The 21,954-nt window shown below is 40.5% G+C and overlaps 2 protein-coding genes across 2 annotated transcripts in view; one reads left to right on the top strand and one right to left on the bottom strand.

Annotated features, from left to right (window-relative positions):
• Positions 1 to 21,954, top strand: part of ART3 (ADP-ribosyltransferase 3 (inactive)) — a 159,585-nt gene that overhangs the window by 22,800 nt on the left and 114,831 nt on the right. The gene's annotated exons all lie outside the window — the stretch shown is intronic.
• Positions 18,734 to 21,502, bottom strand: CXCL10 (C-X-C motif chemokine ligand 10). Its single transcript, XM_066279969.1, has 4 exons — positions 21,375 to 21,502; positions 20,321 to 20,447; positions 20,006 to 20,095; positions 18,734 to 19,543 (listed from the first exon to the last, which is right to left on the bottom strand). Exons 1-4 carry the CDS (start codon positions 21,436 to 21,438, stop codon positions 19,525 to 19,527), a joined length of 300 nt encoding a protein of 99 aa, XP_066136066.1. The 5' UTR covers positions 21,439 to 21,502; the 3' UTR covers positions 18,734 to 19,524.

The following is a 21,954-nucleotide window of genomic DNA, read 5'->3' as shown; positions in this document are numbered from 1 at the left end:
ATCCCAAAATTGCTGGCTTGGACCCAAAGATTGCTAGCTGGAAGCCCAAGGTCGCTGGCTTAAGCATGGGGTCACTGGCTTGGGTTGAGCCCCCTGGTCAAGGCAAGTATGAGAAGCAATCAATAAACAACTACAGTGAAGCAACCATGAGTTGATGCTTCTCATCTCTCTCTTTTTCCTCTCTCTTTCCCTTCCTGTTTCTCTTTCAAAAAAGAATAAAAAAAATCAACCAATGAATGCATGAATAAGTGGAACAACAAATCAATGTTTCTCTCCCTCTCTCAAATCAATAAAAAATTTTTTTAAATTTTATTTTTTTAATGGGGTGACATCAATAAATCAGGGTACATATATTCAAAGAAAACATGTCCAGGTTATCTTGTCATTCAATTATGTTGCATATCCAGCACCCAAAGTCAGATTGTCCTGTCACCTTCTATCTTGTTTTCTTTGTGCCCCACCCCCTCCCCCTTTCCCTCTCCCTCTCCCCCCACCCCCCGTAACCACCACACTCTTATCAATGTCTCTTAGTCTCACTTTTATGTCCCACCTACGTATGGAATAATGCAGTTCCTGGTTTTTTCTGATTTACTTATTTCACTTCGTATAATGTTATCAAGATCCCACCATTTTGCTGTAAATGATCCAATGTCATCATTTCTTATGGCTGAGTAGTATTCCATAGTGTATATGTGCCACATCTTCTTTATCCAGTCATCTGTTGACGGGCTTTTTGGTTGTTTCCATGTCCTGGCCACTATGAACAATGCTGCAATGAACACGGGGCTGCATGTGTCTTTACGTATCAATGTTTCTGAGTTTTGGGGGTATAAACCCAGTAGAGGGATGGCTGGGTCATAAGGTAGTTCTATTTTCAGTTTTTTGAGGAACCACCATACTTTCTTCCATAATGGTTGTACTACTTTACATTCCCACCAACAGTGAATGAGGGTTCCTTTTTCTCCACAGCCTCTCCAACATTTGCTATTACTGTCTTGTTAATAATAGCTCATCTAACAGGTGTGAGGTGATATCTCATTGCAGTTTTGATTTGCATTTCTCTAATAACTAAAAAAGATGAGCATCTTTTCATATATCTGTTGGCCATTTGTATTTCTTCCTGGGAGAAGTGTCTGTTCATGTCCTCTTCCCATTTTTTTATTGGATTATTTGTTTGTTGTTGAGTTTTATGAGTTCTTTGTATATTTTGGATATTAGGCACTTATCTGAGCAGTTGTTTGAAAATATCATTTCCCATTTAGTTGGCTGTCTGTTTATTTTGTTACCAGTTTCTCTTGCTGAGCAAAAACTTCTTAGTCTGATGTAGTCCCATTCATTAATTTTTGCCTTCACTTCTCTTGCCTTTGGAGTCAAATTCATAAAATACTCTTTAAAACGCAGGTCCATGAGTTTGGTACCTATGTCTTCTTCTATGTACTTTATTGTTTCAGGTCTTATGTTTAGATCTTTGATCCATTTTGAGTTGATTTTAGTAGAAGGGGACAAACTTGAGTCGAGTTTCATTATTTTGCATGTGGCTTTCCAGTTTTCCCAGCACCATTTGTTGGAGAGGCTTTCTTTTCTCCATTGTGTGTTGTTGGCCCCTTTATCAAAAATTATTTGACTCTATATATGTGGTTTTATTTCTGGGCTTTCTATTCTGTTCCATTGGTCTGAGTGTCTGTTTTCTGCCAATACCATGCTGTTTTGTCGTGGCCCTGTAATAGAGTTTGAAGTCAGGTATTGTAATGCCCCAGCTTCATTCTTTTTCTTTAGGATTGCTTTGGCTTTTCGGGGTTTTTTATAGTTCCATATAAATCTGATGATTTTTTGCTCTATTTCTTTAAAAAATGTCATTGGAATTTTGATGGGAATTGCATTAAATTTGTATATTGCTTTGGGTAATATGGCCATCTTGATTATATTTATTCTTCCTAATCAAGAACAAGGAATATTCTTTCATCTCATTATATCTTTTTCGATTTCCCTTAACAATGGTTTGTAGTTTTCATTATATAAGTTCTTTACATTCTTTGTTATGTTTATTCCTAGGTATTTTATTTTTTTTGTTGCAGTTGTGAAGGGGATTATTTTTTTGAGTTCGTTCTCAAATGTTTCATTGTTGGCTTATAGAAAGGCTATGGACTTCTGTATGTTAATTTTGTATCCTGCGATGTTACTGTATTGGCTTATTGTTTCTAGTAGTCTTTTTGTGGATTCTTTGGGGTTTTCTATGTATAGGATCATATCATCTGCAAAAAGTGATACCTTTGTTCTTCTTTTCCAATATGGATGCCTTTTATTTCTTTGTCTTATCTGATTGCTCTGGCTAGAACCTCTAGTACCACATTAAATAAGAGTGGAGAGAGTGGACAACCCTGTCTTGTTCCTGATTTAAGGGGGAAAGCTTTCAGTTTAGTGCCATTTAATATGATGTTAGCTGATGGTTTATCATATATGGCCTTTATCATGTTGAGATATTTTCCTTCTGTACCCATTTTGTTGAAAGTCTTAAACATAAAATTGTGTTGTATTTTATCGAAAGCCTTTTCTGCGTCTATTGATAAGATCATTCTTTGTTTTGTTGATATGGTGTATTACGTTAACCGTTTTACGTATGTTGAACCATCCTTGAGATTCTGGGATGAATCCCACTTGATCATGATGTATTATTATTTTTTAATATGTTGTTGTATTCGATTTGCTAGTATTTTGTTTAGTATTTTAGCATCTGTATTCATTAGAGATATTGGTCTGCAGTTTTCTTTTTATTTCTTTTTTTTTTTCCGAAGCTAGAAATGGGAGAGACAGTCAGACAGACTCCTGCATGCGCCCGACCGGGATCCACCCAGCACGCCCACCAGGGGGTGACGCTCTGCCCACCAGGGGGCGATGCTCTGCCCCTCCGGGGCGTCGCTCTGCCTCGACCAGAGCCATTCTTGCACCTGGGGCAGAGGCCAAGGAGCCATCCCTAGCGCCCGGGCGATCTTTGCTCCAATGGAGCCTTGGCTGCAGGAGGGGAAGAGAGAGACAGAGAGGAAGGAGAGGGGGAGGGGTGGAGAAGCAGATGGGCACTTCTCCTGTGTGCCCTGGCCGGGAATCGAACCCGGGACTTCTGCATGCCAGGCCAACGCTCTACCACTGAGCCAACCAGCCAGGGCCTGTAGTTTTATTTTTTTGTGCCATCCTTGCCTGGTTTTGGTATGAGGGTTATGTTTGGAAGTATTGCTTCTTCAATTTTTTTTTTTTTGTATTTTTCTGAGGATGGAAATGGGAGGCAGTCAGACAGACTCCCGCATGCACCCGACCGGGATCCACCCAGCATGCCCACCAGGGGGCGATGCTCTGCCCATCTGGGGCGTCGCTATGTCACGACCAGAGCCACTCTAGCGCCTGGGGCAGAGGCCAAGGAGCCATCCCCAGTGCCCGGGCCATCTTTTGCTCCAATGGAGCCTTAGCTGCGGGAGGGGAAGAAAGAGACAGAGAGAAAGGAGAAGGGGAAGGGTGGAGAAGCAGATGTGTGCCTCTCTTGTGTGCCCTGGCCGGGAATTGAACCCGGGACTTCCGCATGCCAGGCCAACGCTCTACCAGTGAGCAAACTGGCCAGGGCTGCTTCTTCAATTTTTTTTTTTTTTTGTATTTTTCTGAAGCTGGAAACGGGGAGAGACAGTCAGACAGACTCCCGCATGCGCCCTACCGGGATCCATCTGGCACGCCCACCAAGGGCGACGCTCTGCCCACCAGGGGGCGACGCTCTGCCCCTCCAGGGTGTCGCTCCGCCGCAACCAGAGCCACTCTAGCGCCTGGGGCAGAGGCCAAGGAGCCATCCCCAGCGCCCGGGCCATCCCTGCTCCAATGGAGCCTTGGCTGCGGGAGGGGAAGAGAGAGACAGAGAGGAAGGAGGGGGGAGTGGAGAAGCAAATGGGCGCTTCTCCTGTGTGCCCTGGCCAGGAATCGAACCCGGGTCCCCCGCACGCCAGGCCGATGGTAGAGCTGTACCGCTGAGCCAACTGGCCAGGGCCGCTTCTTCAATTTTTTGGAAGACTTTTAATAGAATAGGAACCAAGTCTTCTTTGAATGTTTGATAAAATTCATTGGTATAGCTGTCTGGGCCTGGACTTTTATTTTTCGGGAGATTTTTAATGGTTTTTTTCTATTCTCTACTAATAGGTCTGTTTAGGCTTTCTGCTTCTTCTTGACTCAGTCTAGGAAGGTTGTATTGTTCTAGGAATTTATCCATTTCTTCTAGGTTGTTGAATTTAGTGGCATAAAGTTTTTCATAGTATTCTACAATAATTCTTTGTATATCTACGGTGTCCGTGGTGATTTCTCCTCTTTCATTTTGGGTTTTGTTTATATGAGTTCTTTCTCTTTTTTCCTTGGTAAGTCTTGCCAAGGGTTTGTCAATTTTGTTGATCTTTTCAAAGAACCAGCTCCTTGTTCTATTAATTTTTTTCTATAGTTTTTCTGTTCTCTATTTCATTTATTTCTGCTCTGATTTTTATTGCCTCCTTTCTTCTGCTGGTTTTGGGTTGTCTTTGTTCTTCTTTTTCCAGTTCCTTATGGTGTGAAGTCAAGTGGTTCACTTGGGCTCTCTCTTGTTTGTTCATATATGCCTGAAGTGATATGAACTTCTCTCTTATCACTGCTTTTGCTGCATCCCAGAGATTCTGATATGTTGTATTATCATTTTCATTTGTCTGTATATATGTTTTGATCTCTGCACTTATTTCTTCTTTGACCCATTCATTTTTTAAAAGTATGTTGTTTAGTTTCCACATTTTTGTGGGATTTTTTTCCTCTTTTTTGCAGTTGAATTCTAGTTTCAAGGCTTTATGATCAGAAAATATGCTTGGTACAACTTCGATTTTTCTGAATTTGCTGGTGATGTTTTGTGGCCCAACATATGATCAATTCTTGAGAATGATCCATGTACACTGGAGAAAAATGTATACTCTGTCACTTTAGGATGAAATGTCCTGTAGATGTCTATCATATCCAGGTGCTCTAGTGTTTTGTTTCAGGCCACTATATCTTTGTTGATTCTCTGTTTGGATGACCAATCTCGAGCCGTCATAGGTGTATTGAGGTCTCCAAGTATGATTGTATTTTTGTCAGTTTTTTTTTTTTTTTTTTTTTTTTTGCATTTTTCTGAAGCTGGAAACAGGGAGAGACAGTCAGACAGACTCCCGCATGCGCCCGACCGGGATCCACCCGGCACGCCCACCAGGGGCGATGCTCTGCCCACCAGGGGGCGATGCTCTGCCCATCCTGGGCGTCGCCATGCTGTGACCAGAGCCACTCTGGCGCCTGAGGCAGAGGCCACAGAGCCATCCCCAGCGCCCGGGCCATCTCCGCCCCAATGGAGCCTTGGCTGCGGGAGGGGAAGAGAGAGACAGAGAGGAAAGCACGGCGGAGGGGTGGAGAAGCAAATGGGCGCTTCTCCTATGTGCCCTGGCCGGGAATCGAACCCGGGTCTTCCGCACGCTAGGCCGACGCTCTACCGCTGAGCCAACCAGCCAGGGCCCAGTTTTTGTTTTAAGGTCAATAAGTAGCTGTCTTATATATTTTGGTGCTCTTTGGTTTGGCGCATATATATTAAGAATTGTTATGTCTTCTTGATTCAGTGTCCCCTTAGCCATTATGAAATGGCCATTTTTGTCTCTGAGTACTTTTGCTGTCTTGTAGTCAGCATTATCAGATATGAGTATTGCTACGCCTGCTTTTTTTTGGATGTTATTTGCTTGGAGTATTGTTTTCCAGCCTTTCACTTTAAATTTATTTTTATCGTTGGTGCTTAGATGAGTTTCTTGTAGGCAGCATACAGTTGGATTTTCTTTTTTAATCCATTCTGCTACTCTGTGCCTTTTTATTGGTGAGTTTAATCCATTTACATTTAGTGTAATTATTAACACTTGTGAGTTCCCTATTGCCATTTTATAGATTGCTTTCTGTTAGTTTTGTGTCTTGTTTGATCCTTCTCTTTCGTTTTTTCTATCTTTTGTTTTTATTTGGTTATATTCCATACATCTTTCCTCTGTTGCTATCTTTTTTAAATCATGTGCTTCTGTGGTGGTTTTTTCAATGGTGGTTACCATTAAGTAGTGAAAAGGGTACCTACTATGTTCATTGTTGTCCACTATTTTGTGAATACTTTTGCACTCCATCATCCTTTGCTACTGTTAATCTCCATCCTCTCCCCCCCTTTCTTTTTGTTGTTGTCACAGTTTAAATTTGGTTTTTTTGTGTTCTTCTTGGAGCTTTTACTTGTGGCTTTGTCTTTTTTTTTTGTTCTTTGTATCTGATTGGAGAACCCCCTTTAGTAATTCCTGGAGTGGGGATTTTCTGATGATAAATTCCCTCATCTTTTCTGTATCTGTGAATGTTTTTATTTCTCCTTCATATTTGAAGGATAGTTTTAATGGGTATAGTATTCGTGGCTGAAAGTTCCTCTCTTTCAGGACTTTAAATATTAGGGTCCACTCTCTTCTAGCTTGTAGAGTTTCTGTTGAGAAATCGGATGATAATCTAATGGGTCTTCCTTTATATGTTGTACTCTTCTTTTCCCTGGCTGCCTTGAGAATTTTTTTTTTGCTGTGGTTTGTGCCAATTTCATTATGATGTTCCTTGGAGTAGGTTTGTTGGGGTTAAGAAAACTTGGAGTTCTGTTTGCTTCTTGAATTTGAGGCTTTAGTTCTTTCCACAGGCTTGGGAAGTTCTCATCTATTATTTGTTTGAGTATGTTCTCCATTCCATTTTCTCTCTCTTCTCCCTCTGATATACCTATTATTCTTATGTTATTCTTTTTGATGGAATCAAATAATTCCTGTAGGGCTATCTCATTTTTTTAATTTTTTTCTTTTTGGTATTTTTCTGAAGCTGGAAACGGGGAGAGACAATCAGACATGCTCCCGCATGCGCCCGACCAGGATCCACCCGGAACGCCCATCAGGGGCAACGCTCTGCCCACCAGGGGGCGATGCTCTGCCCCTCTGGGGCGTCGCTCTGCTGTGACCAGAGCCACTCTAGCGCCTGGGGCAGAGGCCAAGGAGCCATCCCCAGCGCCCGGGCCATCTTTGCTCCAGTGGAGCCTTGGCTGCAGGAGGGGAAGAGAGAGACAGAGAGGAAGGAGGGGGTGGGGGTGGAGAAGCAAATGGGCGCTTCTCCTATGTGCCCTGGCCGGGAATCGAACCTGGGTCCCCCGCACGCCAGGCCGATGCTCTACCGCTGAGCTAGCCGGCCAGGGCCATTTTTTTTAATTTTTGAGTTTCTTCTTCTCTCTGTTGTGCCTCAAGTTGCTTGTCTTCTATTTCACTAATCCTACCTTCTCTCTGGCCTGTTCTATTAGCTAAGCTTGTTACCTTGTTTTTCAGCTCATGAATTAAGTTTTTCATCTCTGTTTGATTTGTTTTTATAGTTTCAATTTCTTTGGAAATATATTCTTTGTGTTCATTGAGTTGTTTTCTGAGCTCCCTAAATTGCCTTTCTGTGTTTTCTTGTATATCTCTGAGTATTTTTAGGATTTCTATTTTAAATTCTCTGTCATTTAACTCCAAGGTTTCCAATATATTAAATTTTTTCTCCATAGATTTTTCCTCATCTATCTGTGTTACCTCTCTTTCTTTTGTATCCATGATATTCGATTTTCTCTTCCTTAATGGCATCTGAGGATGGTTTTGTTGATAGTATTAATGAGATTTAATAAAGAATAAAAAGTTAAAAAATAAAAAATAGAAAAGAGTTTTTTTTTTAATTAAAAAAAAAAAGAAAATTATTCCCCCCCCTCCTTTTTTCCTCTCCTCTCCCCTCCCCTCTTTCTTGAGAAAATCTTGTGGGGAACTGTGAATTATATTGTACTAAATAGAACAAACAATGCCTATAATGGAGGGCCTGAGTTGGGGAGAAGTAATAAAGGGGCAAAAGAAGGGGGTATGGACCCACAAAATGCAAATAAGGAAAAAATTTGGGTCAAGAATAAAATGATTTGCTTTTACGTGTTGGTTGACTAAGAGATATGATGAGAGGAATAAGAGGGAAACAGGAAAATGGGGGGGGGAATTAAAAATATTACTATTGTATTTAGTGGAACAAGAATTAGATAAAATGGAGAGCCAGGTTTGGGAGCACTGCTAGTGAGTTAAAAAGGTGAAGTAAAAAGCCCCCAAAATGCCACAAACATAAGTTTGAGTCCCAGATAAGATAATTTGTTCATTATTGCGGATTGAATGAGAGGAGATGTAAAGGAGAAAGGAAGAAACTAATATAGAGGGAGAAAAAAAAGAGAGAGAGAGAAAAAAGAGGGAACCACTAAAAGAAGAAAAAAGAAAAAAAAGGAGAGAGAGTTAAGGGTTTTTTGGGGTGCAACCCTCATAGAAAGGAAGAGGAAAGAAAAGATAATGGGAGATGTAACACTTATGGGTAGTGTAGTTCAAGGACAGGAGAGAGTAAGACCAGTAGAGAGTTAATCGGCCAAATTGGAGGAAGAAAAAAAAAATCAAGAATGAAGATAAGAGAAACAAACGAACAAATATAATAAAATGGGATAGGTTATAAAGTCTGTGGATTATTCTTGATTTTGAGAGGTTTTCTTCTTGCTTTTTCTTTTCTCTCCCTCTTCCTGGTGGGTGACTCTGTACCCCGTGTTCTGCCCCTTTGGCACGCTCAGGTAGAGGTTTGCAGATGGTAAGTCTCTATGGCAATGCCATGTATTGGGCTTCAGTCTCATTGGCAGTTGAGGCTCATTAGCATTTGTAGGCTCCGACAGTGAGAGAGTCCATGTTCCCGGAGCCTCTCTCCTAGTCTTTCCTTCCTCAATTAGTAGCCTGATAATCCAGCTAGGGAGTTGCTGCTGTCTCTGCCTGGATAGTAAGAGGCTCAAAGAGCTGGCAACTCCCCATCTATTCCTGCTCAGCACAGGGCTCTGGGTAAGGCTCAGTCAGTCAGAGCTGCTAGCACAATCAGTCGGGGCTTTCGCCCACACAAGACCTCTGACTCTGCTACTCTGTCCGGTAACATGGGCAGGCGGGCGCCCACTCCTGGGGCGCTCGGAGGAATCTCTCGCTTACTATCTGCACGCACCGACCAGGATATCAGGCCGGCAATCTCACCCTCTGAGTGAAATCCCCACCCGCACGGAAAAGTTCCAGCATTGGAATTAGCTCTCGTTCCTCCCCGTGCGCGGCTTTTTCAGGGCACTGGGGCGGCCTGAGATTCTGCTTTCGGCCCACACAAAGGCCCCTGACTCTGCCTCTCTGTGGAGTAACACGAGCGCCCACTCCCGGGGCTCCAGGGGGAATCTCTTGCCCACTATCTGCGCCCGCCGACCAGGAGATCGGGGCAAATGGCTGCCCCACTTGTCTTTCTTTGTCTGGGTTTGGCATGAGTGTTAGCTTGTATTGCCTTGGTTGCCACAGGCACAGTTTTTCCTCGGCTTGGATCTCCGTGCCACAGCCTGATTTGGCCGTTTGTGCCGCGGCCTGGATCTATTCACCCTCTTTGCCCACCTTAGTTTCTATACTCTCAGTTCTCAGTGAAAGCTGCCCTATTGAGGTTAGTGAGGAAGGCGGAGAATTTCTTACTCATTTCCTTCGGGGTTAATGATTATATATTTAGCCAATTTTTCACTCGATCGTACCTTTGGGTGTATTGCAGAACATCTGGAGGATCCAAGGATAGATTTTTCTGTTTCTGGTTGAAGATCTTGTTGAGTTTTTGGGGAGACTTATCGGTATCACTTCCTACCGCGCCATTACTCTGATGTCATCAATAAAATTTTTTAAAATGATGAGCATAGGCCCTGGCTGGTTGGCTCAGTGATAGAGTGTCAGCCCGATGTGTGGAAGTCCTGGGTTTGATTCCCTGCCAGGGCACACAGGAGAAGCGCCCATCTGCTTCTCCACCCCTCCCCCTCTCCTTCCTCTCTATCTCTCTCTTCCCCTCCCGCAGCCAAGGTTCCACTGGAGCAAAGTTGGCCCGGGCGCTGAGGACGGCTCCATGGGCTCCACCTCAGGCACTAGAATGGCTCTGATTGCAGCGGAGCAAAGCCCCAGAGGGGCCGAGCATTGCCCCCTGGTGGGCTTGCCGGGTGGATTCCAGTTGGGCGCATGCTAGAGTCTGTATGACTGCCTCCCTGCTTCTAACTTTGGAAAAATACAAAAAAAAAAAAAAAAAAGAAAAAGCATAATTTAGTGTTTTTGAAAATTGGTTTCCATTTTAAAATTTCTTCTAATTAAAAACAGTAAAGAGGTTATTTGTAGAAAATTTGGAAAAGAAATAAAATAATTTCTAATCCTAAAATTTAGAAATACTTTTTTTAAATAACTTTTTTTGAGAGAGAGGGAGAGAGATAGAAATGTAAACTTGTAGTTGCTTCACTTTAGTTGTGCATTGATTCCTTCTTGTAAGTGCCTTGACCAAGGGATGGACCTTGGACTCAAGCTGAGCCAGCGACCCCTTGCTCAAGCTGGTGACCTTGGGCTCAAGCCAGTGATCTTTGAATGCAAGTCGATGACCAGGATCCTGTCAGTGATCTTAGGCTCAAGCTAGTAAGCCTGTGCTCAAGCCAGCAACCTCTGGATTTCGAATTGGCAACCTCAGTGTTATGAGTCAATGCTCTATCCACTGCACCACTACCTCTCAGGCTTTAAATGAAGTCTTTACAGTTATTTTATCTTAGCAACATTTCTGGAAGATTGCTATTTCTGCTTTTATAAATGAGAACACAGAGCTTTAATGACCTGTTCAGAATCATTATATCAGTTGTCATATTCTTACTGCTCTGTTGAGGTTTTCAGCCAGCCCCTGAACAGAAAGGGAGAACAGTGTTAGTCACTTATCAAGCTCTAGATATGTAAGTTAATTCACTAAGTATGGCTCGACAAAATTAATAGACAATCATTTTCCTCTTTCCATTCCTTGTAGGCCAGTGCTTTTACATCAGGTTGCAACATTTTGATCATTATGGTCATATATATACCCAGGAAAAGAGATTCTCCCCTGAGATTTATAACAAACCATATTACAGTATGTGTCTACTTGTTCATTGTGTACATTAAATTTACTATTTTACTATATTTACTATTTACATAGTACATGGTGAACTTTCTATACAAAAAAAGAAATAATTTTTCACTTCTGATCTAACTTCCCTAAGAAGATAACCTTTTATTTTCTTAAATACCTGTCTAGACTTTTCTTTCTGAGCTATATTTCTGCATGAGCCTTGTTTTATGGCTTTATTTTAATTTTTAAAAATCTCATTTTATTATTTTTCTATTGTAGCAGAGACAAGTACACTTTCCCTTATGTTCAGTGTCTATCCCTCGTAACAGTTAAGTAAGACAATCCTTTGCTCTGGACAAGGTCATGTGAACTGGAGCATTTAAGAGGCAGTATGCCACTTCCATCCTTCTCTTTCCTGTCATGGCAGCCCTCAATTGAGACAGATGGAGCTTATATTCCCGATTTAGCATAGAGGCCCTGCCAATTTACATGGAACTTGGTGTGAGCAAGAAGTAAACTTTTAATGTGTTAGGTCTTTAATATTTTGGAAACGTTGTTACTTTCTACAGCATAGTCTAGCAATCTTCTACATTGTTTTTAATGTATGTTTTATAACATGTATATAGCTTATAGCTATATAATGGTGGTGATGGCATACTTAGCATAGCATAGAAAGGCTTTCGTGATCTAATCCCTATCTGTCTCTCCAACATTATTTCCCACAATATTCATACCTCTAACTTTATACTTATATTTTTCCAGATTGAACACATGTCTCACACCTTTGTCTTTGCACATACTGTTTCCTCTGGTAGAATTCTCTTTTTTCCTTCTACCTACTGGATACATACGAATCTTTCAAATTCCACATCTCCATCACTTTTTTAGTTTTAGTTCATTTTCTCAGTCAGGCTTCCCTGATTTTCTCCATTTTCTTTATACATTTGGAGTTTTTAATTTCAAATTTATTTACTTTTATATATGTCATTAATAGTAAGTTATAAACTTGCAATATTGTCATTTCTTATAACCTGGTATATAGGGGGCATAAATAAATATTTGTTAAATAAATGCCCTACTTTTGAACAGAGAGCAGTTTAAATCTTTATTGGTTAATACCATCCTAAAAATTAGTTGATAAGTCAGTTGAGAATCAGATAGATTTAGGGGGTTAGGAAGAAAAAAAAATGAGAGAGCAGGAAGGAGAAATTCTGTAAGTTAACAGTTTTCCTGTGATCAGTTAAGGCTCTCAGAGTTTATATTCTGTATTCATTTGTCATATACCAGAATGTGATTGCAGTTTCTCTTTCTCTCTTTTTTGATACTGCACTGGATTTTTTTCTAGTTTCCTCCACTGAGATACAAACATTGTATTATTAGTTTTAGGTGTACAACATAATGATTTGATATTTGTTGAAATGATTACCACAGTAAGTCTAGTTTAACCTCCCTAGCCAGGCACAGTTACACATTTTTTCCTTCTGATGAGAACTTTTAATATCTATTCTCTTAGAAACTTTTAAATATGTAATACAATATTATTAACGGTAGTCACCATGCTAATACATTACATCTCCAGTGATAACTCTCTTATTCCTTCTTTCTGCTATGTAAAGTTGCTTGATATTCATGAAGACACCTCACAACTGGTAATATCAAAGAGTTTTTTTCTTTGTTATTTTGTTTTGCCTTTTCAGTGTAAAATAAAGCACATGTTACATTAAAATGTGTGGATACAGATTAAAGCAATGTTTTTCAACATACATCAAGGTTGTTAATTCTTTTGTGGACCAGCATGAAGTTTCTGGTGGACTGATACTGGTCATCAGACTGGTGGTTGAAAACACTGGATTAAAGAACAAATTCTCGCCTGACCTGTGGTGGCGCAGTGGATAAAGTGTCCACCTGGAAATGCTGAGGTTGCCGGTTCGAAACCCTGGGCTTGCCTGGTCAAGGCACATATGGGAGTTGATGCTTCCAGCTCCTCCCCTCATCTCTCTCTGTCTCTCCTTCTCCTCTCTAAAAATGAATAAATAAAAAATTTAAAAAAAAGAACAAATTCTCATATGCTCACTACATAGGTCAAAAATAGAACTTTATCATAGTTAAGAAACCCTTTATGTGCCCCTCCCTGATTGAATTCCTTTCTCACCTCCTGAAGTAATCACGATCCTGAATTTTATGGATATCATTTCTGTTTGTTTTCATCGTATATGTCTTAACTCTGCAATGCAGTGTTAAGTTTACCTGTTTTAAAACTTAGTAAATGGAGTCATACTTCATGTACTTTTCTATGACATGCTTTTTATGTGCAAGATAATTTTTGAGATTCATCAATGTTAATGTGTATAGTTGTACTTCATTTATTACCACTGCTCTATAATATTCCATTGAATTAACATATTCTAATTTACTCACTCATTCTATTTATGGACATTTGGCTTGTGTCAAGAGTTTTGCTGTTATAAACAGTGCTGCTATAACAGTCTTTCATTTCTGTCCTATGCAAGAATTTGCTTATGTTATCAACATAGTAGTAGAATTTCTAGGACACAGAATGTGCACATGTTAAATTTTATAAGATAATATTAAATTGTCTTCTAAAGTAGTCATAGCTATTTTCTCTTTCACTAGCAGTGGAGGGGCATTCTTGATTGCTCTGAGTCCTTCCTAACTTTTGGTATTACTCAAGTTAAAAATATTTGCCAGCCTGACCTGTGGTGGCGCAGTGGATAAAGCGTCGACCTAGAAATGCTGAGGTTGCCGGTTTAAAACCCTGGGCTTGCCTGGTCAAGGCACATATGGGAGTTGATGCTTCCAGCTCCTCCCCCCTTCCCTCTGTCTCTCCTCTCTCTCTCTGTTTCTCCCTCTCCTCTCTAAAATGAATAAATAAAAAAAACTAAGCTTTAAAAAAAAAAATATTTGCCAGTCTTCACCAAAAAAAAAAGAGAGCTCAAAAAATAAAATTATAAATGAAAATGGAGAAGTAACAACTGAGACTGCAGAAATAGAAGGGATTGTAAGAAAATATTTGATACTATGAAGATTTATATGCCAAAAAATTGGACAACCTAGGTGAAATGGATAAATTCCTAGAAACATACAATCAATCTTCCAAACTCAATCTGGAAGAATCAGAAAATCTAAACAGACCGATTACAACAAATGAAATTGAAACAGTTATCAAAAAACTCCCAGCAAACAAAAGTCCTAGACCGGATTTCTTCACAGGCAAATTTTACTAAATATTCAAGGAAGAACTAACTCCTATCCTTCTCAAGCTATTTCAAAAAATTCAAGAGGAAGAAAGACCTCCAAGTTCCCTTTATGAGGCAAGCATTATTCTTATTCCAAAACCAGGTAAAGACCCTACAAAGAAAGAAAATTATAGGCCAATATCTCTGATGAACATAGATGCTAAAATTCTCAACAAAATATTAGCAAACCAGATCCAGCAATACATTAAAAAAAAATCATACATCATGATCAAGTGGGATTTATTCTGGGGAGGCAAGGCTGGTACAGTATTCGCAAATCAATCAATGTGATTCATCACATAAACAAAAGGAAGGAGAAAAATCACATAATTATATCAATAGATGAAGAAAAAGCATTTGATTAAATACAGCACCCATATAGGATTAAAACTCTAAGCAGAGTGGGAATACAGGGAATATACCTCAACATGATAAAGGCCATCTATGATAAACTGACAGCCAACATCATACTCAATGGGGAAAAATTAAAAGCAATCCCCTTAAGATCAAGAACAAGGCAGGGATGCCCTCTTTCACCACTCTTATTCAACATAATTCTGGAAGTCCTAGCCATAGCAATCAGACAAGAAGAAGAAATAAAAGGCATCTAAATGGAAATAAAGTAAAACTATTGTTATTTGCTAATGACATGATACTGTACATAGAAAACCCTAAAGTCCCAGTCAAAAAAATACTAGACCTGATAAATGAATTTGGTAGGGTAGCAGGATTTAAAATAAATATTCAGAAATCAGTGACATTTTTATACACCAACAATAAACTGTCCAAAAGAGAAATGAAGGAAACAATCCCCTTAACTATTGCAACAACAACAAAAAAAGTACCCAGGAGTAAATTTAACTAAGGAGGTAAAAGACTTGTACTCAGAAAATTATAAGACATTGAAAAAAAGAAATCAAGGAAGATACAAACAAGTGGAAGCATATACTATGTTCATGGATAGTAAGAATAAACATCATTAAAATATATATATTACCCAAAGCAATCTATAGATTCAATGCAATTCCTATTAAAATAGCAATGACATACTTCAAAGATATAGAACAAATATTCCAAAAATTTATATGGAACCAAAAAAGAACATAAATAGCCTCAGCAATCTTGAAAATGAAGAATAAAGTAGGAGGTATGACACTTCCTGATATCAAGTTATACTACCAGGCTATTGTACTCAAAATAGCTTGGTACTGGCATAGGAACAGACACACAGATCAAGGGAACAGAACAGAGAACCCAGAAATAAACCCACGCCTTTATGGTCAATTGATATTTGACAAAGGAGGTAAGAGCATACAATGGAGTAAAGACAGGGTCTTGAATAAATGGTATTGGGAAAATTGGATAGGTACATGCAAAAAAACCGAAACTAGACCACCAACTTACACCATCCACAAAAATAAACCCAAAATGGATAAACGACTTAAACGTAAATCACAAAACCATAAATATTTTGGAAGAAAACATAGGCAGTAAACTCTCTGATATCTCTCATAGCAATATTTTTGCTGATTTATCTCCACGGGCAAGTGAAATAAAGGACAGGATAAACAAATGGGGTATATCAAACTAAAAAGCTTTTGCACAGCAAAAGACACCATGAACAAAATAAAAAGACAACCCACACAATGGGAGAACATATTCGCCAATACATCTGATAAGGGGTTAATAACCAAAATTTATAAAGAACTTCTAAAATTTAACATCAGGAAGATAAACAATCCAATTAAAAAATGGGCAAAAGGCCCTGGCCGGTTGGCTCAGCGGTAGAGCGTCGGCCTGGCGTGCGGGGGACCTGGGTTCGATTCCCGGCCAGGGCACATAGGAGAAGCGCCCATTTGCTTCTCCACCCCCACCCCCTCCTTCTCTGTCTCTCTCTTCCCCTCCCGCAGCCAAGGCTCCATTGGAGCAAAGATGGCCCAGGCGCTGGGGATGGCTCCTTGGCCTCTGCTCCAGGCGCTAGAGTGGCTCTGGTGGCAACAGAGCGATGCCCCAGAGGGGCAGAGCATCGCCCCCTGGTGGGCAGAGTGTCGCCCCATGGTGGGCGTGCCAGATGGATCCCGGTCGGGCGCATACGGGAGTCTGTCTGACTGTCTCTCCCCATTTCCAGCTTCAGAAAAATACAAAAAAAAAAATGGGCAAAAGAACTGAACAGACACTTTTCCAAAGAGGACATACAGATGGCCAGTAGGCATATGAAAAAATGTTGAACCTCACTAATCATCAGAGAATGCAAATTAAAATCACAATGAGATACTGCCTCACACCTGTCAGAATGGCAATCATTAACAAGTCAACACACAATAAGTGCTGGAGAGGGTGGGAACCCTCCTGCAATGCTGATGGGAATGCAAACTTGTGCAGCCACTCTGGAAAATGGTATGGTGATTCCTCAAAAAATTAAAAATGGAACTGCCTTTTGACCCAGCTATCCAACTTTTAGAAATATAGCCTAAGAATACCAAATCACTGATTCAAAAGAAGATATGCACCCCCATGTTTACTGCAGCATTGTTTACAGTAGCCAAGATCTGGAAACAGCCCAAGTGTCCCTCAGTGACAAGTGGATTAAAAGCAGTGGTACCTATACACAATGGAATACTACGTGGCTGTGAAAAAGAAGGAAATGTTACCTTTTGTGACAGCATTGATGGACCTGGAGATTATTATGCTAAGTGAAATAAGCCAGGCAGAGAAAGACAAATATCGTATGATTTCACTTATATGTGGAACCTAATGAACAAAGTGAACTGAAGAACAGAATAGAGGCAGAGGCGGGGTCATAGGGAGCAGAGGGACAGCTGTCAGAGGGAAGGGGGATGAGGGGATGGGATCAGAGAAGGTGAAGGGATTAGAGAAATTATATATACATAACACATAGATACAGATAACAGGACAGCAAATCCCAGAGGGAAGGGGAAGGGAGTTGGAGGAGGGGAACAAAGGGGTGTAATGGGGGACATGGGGGTGGGGGTAAGGGTATATTGAGTGGGACACTTGAATCCATGTTAACATAATAAATTAAAGATAATAAAAAATTTTAAAAATTGCCAGTCTGGTGGTATGAAATGGCATCCCATATGGCCCTGGCCGGTTTGCTCAGTGGTAGAGCATCGGCCTGGTGCGGGGGACCCGGGTTCGATTCCCGGCCAGGGCACACAGGAGAAGCGCCCATTTGCTTCTCCACCCCCCCCTCCTCTCTGTCTCTCTCTTCCCCTCCTGCAGCCAAGGCTCCATTGGAGCAAAGATGGCCCCAGGCGCTGGGGATGGCTCCTTGGCCTCTGCCCCAGGCGCTAGAGTGGCTCTGGTCGCGGCAGAGCGATGTCCCGGAGGGGCAGAGCATCGCCCCCTGGTGGGCAGAGCATCGCCCTTGGTGGGCGTGCCGGGTAGATCCTGGTCGGCGCATGCAGGAGTCTGTCTGAGTGTCTCTCCCAGTTTCCAGCTTCAGAAAAATACCAAAAAAAAAAAAAAAATGAAATGGCATCCCATAATGATTTGAATGGATATGTCCCTAATTCAGGGGTCCCCAAACTATGGCCCGCGGGCCACATGCAGCCCCCTGAGGCTATTTATTCGGCCCCCACCACACTTCCGGACGGGGCACCTCTTTTATTGGTGGTCAGTGAGAGGAGCATAGTTCCCATTGAAATACTGGTCAGTTTGTTGATTTAAATTTACTTGTTCTTTATTTTAAATATTGTATTTGTTCCTGTTTTGTTTTTTTACTTTAAAATAAGATATGTGCAGTGTGCATAGGGATTTGTTCATAGTTTTTTTATAGTCCGGCCCTCCAACGGTCTGAGGGACAGTGAACTGGCCCCTGTGTAAAAAGTTTGGGGACCCCTACCCTAATTAATGAGGTTGGACATCTTTTCATATGTTAAGGGTGTATGCTTTTTTCCTTCTGTGTAATTCCTATTCACTTCTGTTTTTCATTTTTCTATTAGTTGTCTAGCTTTCTCTTTTCTATCCATAGGAGTTTAAAAAATATGTTCTCAATACTAATAATTTGCCTACTGAATTCAATGACTACTTGGATATAGAAGGTGAGGATGAAGAAGGAATATAGAATTACTCCCCAGTCTCCAGTTTGGGCAAGAGTGGATGATGGCGCTATTAAAGTAGGACATACAGTAGAGGAGGAGAAATAGATCTGGGGGAGAGGGGAATTAATTTAAGGTATTTTGGAGTTTGATGTTCTTATGGGATATCCACATGGAGATATCTCCTAGGAAGTTGGCAATAAGGGTCTGAAGCTCAGGACACATCAGTTACGCCACTCAGTCCTGAAGGAATCTTGTATGATGGGCCTTTCAGGAGAGTACAGGTAGAAGGAATATGGTAATTTTCAATCTCATTTGTCCTCTACTCATCCCAACTTCTCTAGGCTATGAATTCTCCAATTTAAGCTTCATATGAAATAAATATCCCAGCCAAATGACACACCAGACACTTCATCATAGTTGTAATTATTTTATTATCTTCTTGGTCTCTCAACAGTTAAACAATCTTTCTTAATATTTCCAGAAGAGCACACCATTTTTATTTTGAAAAACATCTAGCATATTGTCTTACATGATGTGCAGAGAAAAATATCTAGATTTTAAAATGTCTTCTGTTCATTCATGTGTAGTACTTAATTATACAAGTTATTTCATAAACACTGAAAACAATATAAAGAACATACATCTAAGAATCTACTTTTTATAGTCTTAAATAATACTGTTTTCATATACCTTTTCAGACATTTCTAGCTGCTCCTATGTATTTTGAATTTTATATATAACTATATAACTTCCAGAAGAATCTGAGCCTCTTAGGTTGGCAGTAGAAGCCCAGGGAGTAAAGATCTTTCTTTAAAAAGCAGATTTGTGTTATCATTTTGATTGTACTTTTAGTTATTTGAGATTTCTAACAACTCTGGTAAGCCTAGAGGTTGAAAGCTCTCTTAACCTTTATAAGATAGGAAAGGTGAGGAAAGCAGGGCTAGGACTAGGCACATTCACTGAGAATGTAGCACCTGAGCATAGCTTATAGGACAGTCCAGGGCAGAGTTACTACTGAACAGCTTGGGATGATGAGCCGGCCACCTCCCTGCAGGAATAGCAGCAGCTAATTTGGTGACTGTGGTTGGTCACCTTTTAGGAGAACTACAATCCAGGGACAGTTTGGGCTTGACATATACTATATGTAAGGGAATGATGGTCCATCCTTAACAACAGTGCAGTGATTATGTTTCTCTCTGTGTTCAAGAAGATCTTGTAGAGCTGTAAAAAGAGAAAGAGGGTGCAAAAGTGTGAAACCTTCAACTCTGGCTTCAGTCTGGGTTCTACTTGAAACTTGCTGAGTTCATCGATAACCCCAAATCCTCAGGTGAAGTGTGTAGTTAGCTTTCCTGCTGCTACACACTCACTGTGAATTACAGGTGCTGCTTTTTTTAAGGCCAGGGAAGGCACGAGCGATGTTTGTCAGCTTTGTTTGGATAATTACACCTCTGCCTCAAGGTTGAAGTGACTTATAGACACTTTTAGATGTGTAGTCAGGGAACTTTTGATACCACAGAGACGGCACCTTTGTATATAAATAATTGGAGGTAGAGAAGAGGATATGGTGGTAACACACTTTTAAGCCAAGGATCCCACAGGAAAGCTCAATGCAAATATTTCTAACTTCCCAAGATCGACATTTCTTAAAGAACAGTTAGTTCTGCTAGTAAACAGCAAACCTACCTCCTCTTGCTAAATGATTTCAGTATATTCTTGACGAGTTTAGACTCTGGATTCAGACATCTTTTTCCCCTGTTCTTTTTCATTGTGACACTAAAGAAGTAAATAGGAGTAAAAATATTTAAAATAATATTGGGCCAATAAACAGATGCAATATATAGTTTTTAAGTTAGACATTTAAGTTTTACTCTATATCTTTCTCTTTAATATACAGAAGTCTTAGAATCATCACAAACCCTTTGCTGATCTTTTGTGATCAGTAAATATTTTTATGTGATTACAGCCAGGGAGATGATCATCAGATGATATTCTACTCACATGATCTCCACATGTGGACAAGATTGACTTGCAGGAATCATTTCAAGTTTTTCTAAGGACCTTGGATTAACAGGTTTATCACTAATCGTGATGCAGCTACAGCGTGTAGTTCTAGAGAGAGGTATTCCTGCAGAAAAAAGAAACGACAGGTACAGCAGGGGAGGTTAGCACAGTTGTCATTTTAGGCATTTAATGTGGATTAGGTGGTGCCTAGCAGAACCTGTATGCCCCTGTCATCACATAGTCACTTAATCTGAGAAGGGATGATTCCATTATGAAACAGCTCTGAATGATTAATTAGTTGATTAGCTGAAAGAATGTATTTGCACTTCTGATTTTAAGTTCATACCCTTGTGCACAGTTCATTCATTGGTTACTTAAGCTGAGTTAACTAAGGGTATATCTGTGTCATCTTCTCATTCCTTCACAGTATCTGTCCTCTCTTTTTCCCTCCTCTTCTGCTCCCATCCTCCTCCTCTTCCCATTTATTCCAGTTGCTTCTCTGACCATAAATTCTGTGACCAGAGGGAATCTCTGCTTACTTACCCTTTATTCATAACAGCCTATAAAACTTTGCAAATACACTATTTCTATATTTGTACCCAGTTCTATTTCTAACCTTACAAATTAAATATCCCTTAAGCCTGACTGGTGGTGCAGTGGATGGATCGTCGACCTGGGACTCTGATGTCCCAGTTTTGAAACCCTGAGATCCCTAGCTTGAGTGTAGGCTCATCCAGCTTGAGCACGGGCTCACCAGCTTGAACACAGGCTTGCTCGCCTGAGCATGGGATCAGAGACATGAGCCCATGGTTGCTGGCTTGAAGCCCGAAGGTTTCTGTTTGAAGCCCAAGGTCGCTGGCTTGAGCAAGGGCTCACTGGCTGGGCTGAGCCCCCTGGTCAAGGCATGTATGAGAAGCAATCAGTGAACAACTGAAGTGCTGCAGCTACAAGTTCATGCTTCTCATCTTTTCCTCTTCCTTTCACTCTCTCTGTGTCTCTCTTTCTCAAATAATAATAATAATAATAATAATAATCCCTTGATGTTCCTTACCTTGAGCTCCACTCAGAGTCAGAAGAAGGATAAGGCAGAAAATAAAAACAGCACTTTGGTTCATGGTGTTGTGCCTGGAGGTTCCTCTGCAGTAAGCCCAGAATGTCTAAGCAGTTGAGGAATGTCTTAGAAAACGTGAGGCTAGGCCACAGTATTTATTTGTAAGGGCGCCTTTCCTCTCTGACTCTGATTGGATAACATTCCACTTGACTCAGCAAAACCTGCTGGCTGTTTCTTGGGGAAGTCCCATGTTGCTGATTGAAGGTGTTATTTGTCTTTATTGTGGCTTTTGAGTTATGGAATTTCCCTCCATCCTACTTTCTTTCTTTTTTTTTTGTTAAGTTTCACTTTCCAAATCATGAACTATTTCTTGAAAAACTGATCTTTACTGCATAGAGTAATACTTTTTTAAATGGATCTTGGATTCTCATCTTTAACCTCTGCAAAATAAAAATGTCAATTTAATCCTCAAATGAAATCCCTAAATACAGTTTTAAAATGCTTATGTCTTATTATTGTGTTTTGAGTCCTTCTTAATTTGCAGCAGTTAGGCATGATTGGGAATATCTTACATTTATTC

This window comes from Saccopteryx bilineata, chromosome 5 (genome assembly GCF_036850765.1).
Source record: "Saccopteryx bilineata isolate mSacBil1 chromosome 5, mSacBil1_pri_phased_curated, whole genome shotgun sequence".
Lineage (NCBI taxonomy): Eukaryota > Metazoa > Chordata > Mammalia > Chiroptera > Emballonuridae > Saccopteryx > Saccopteryx bilineata.
This window is presented reverse-complemented; position numbering and strand designations above follow the sequence as displayed.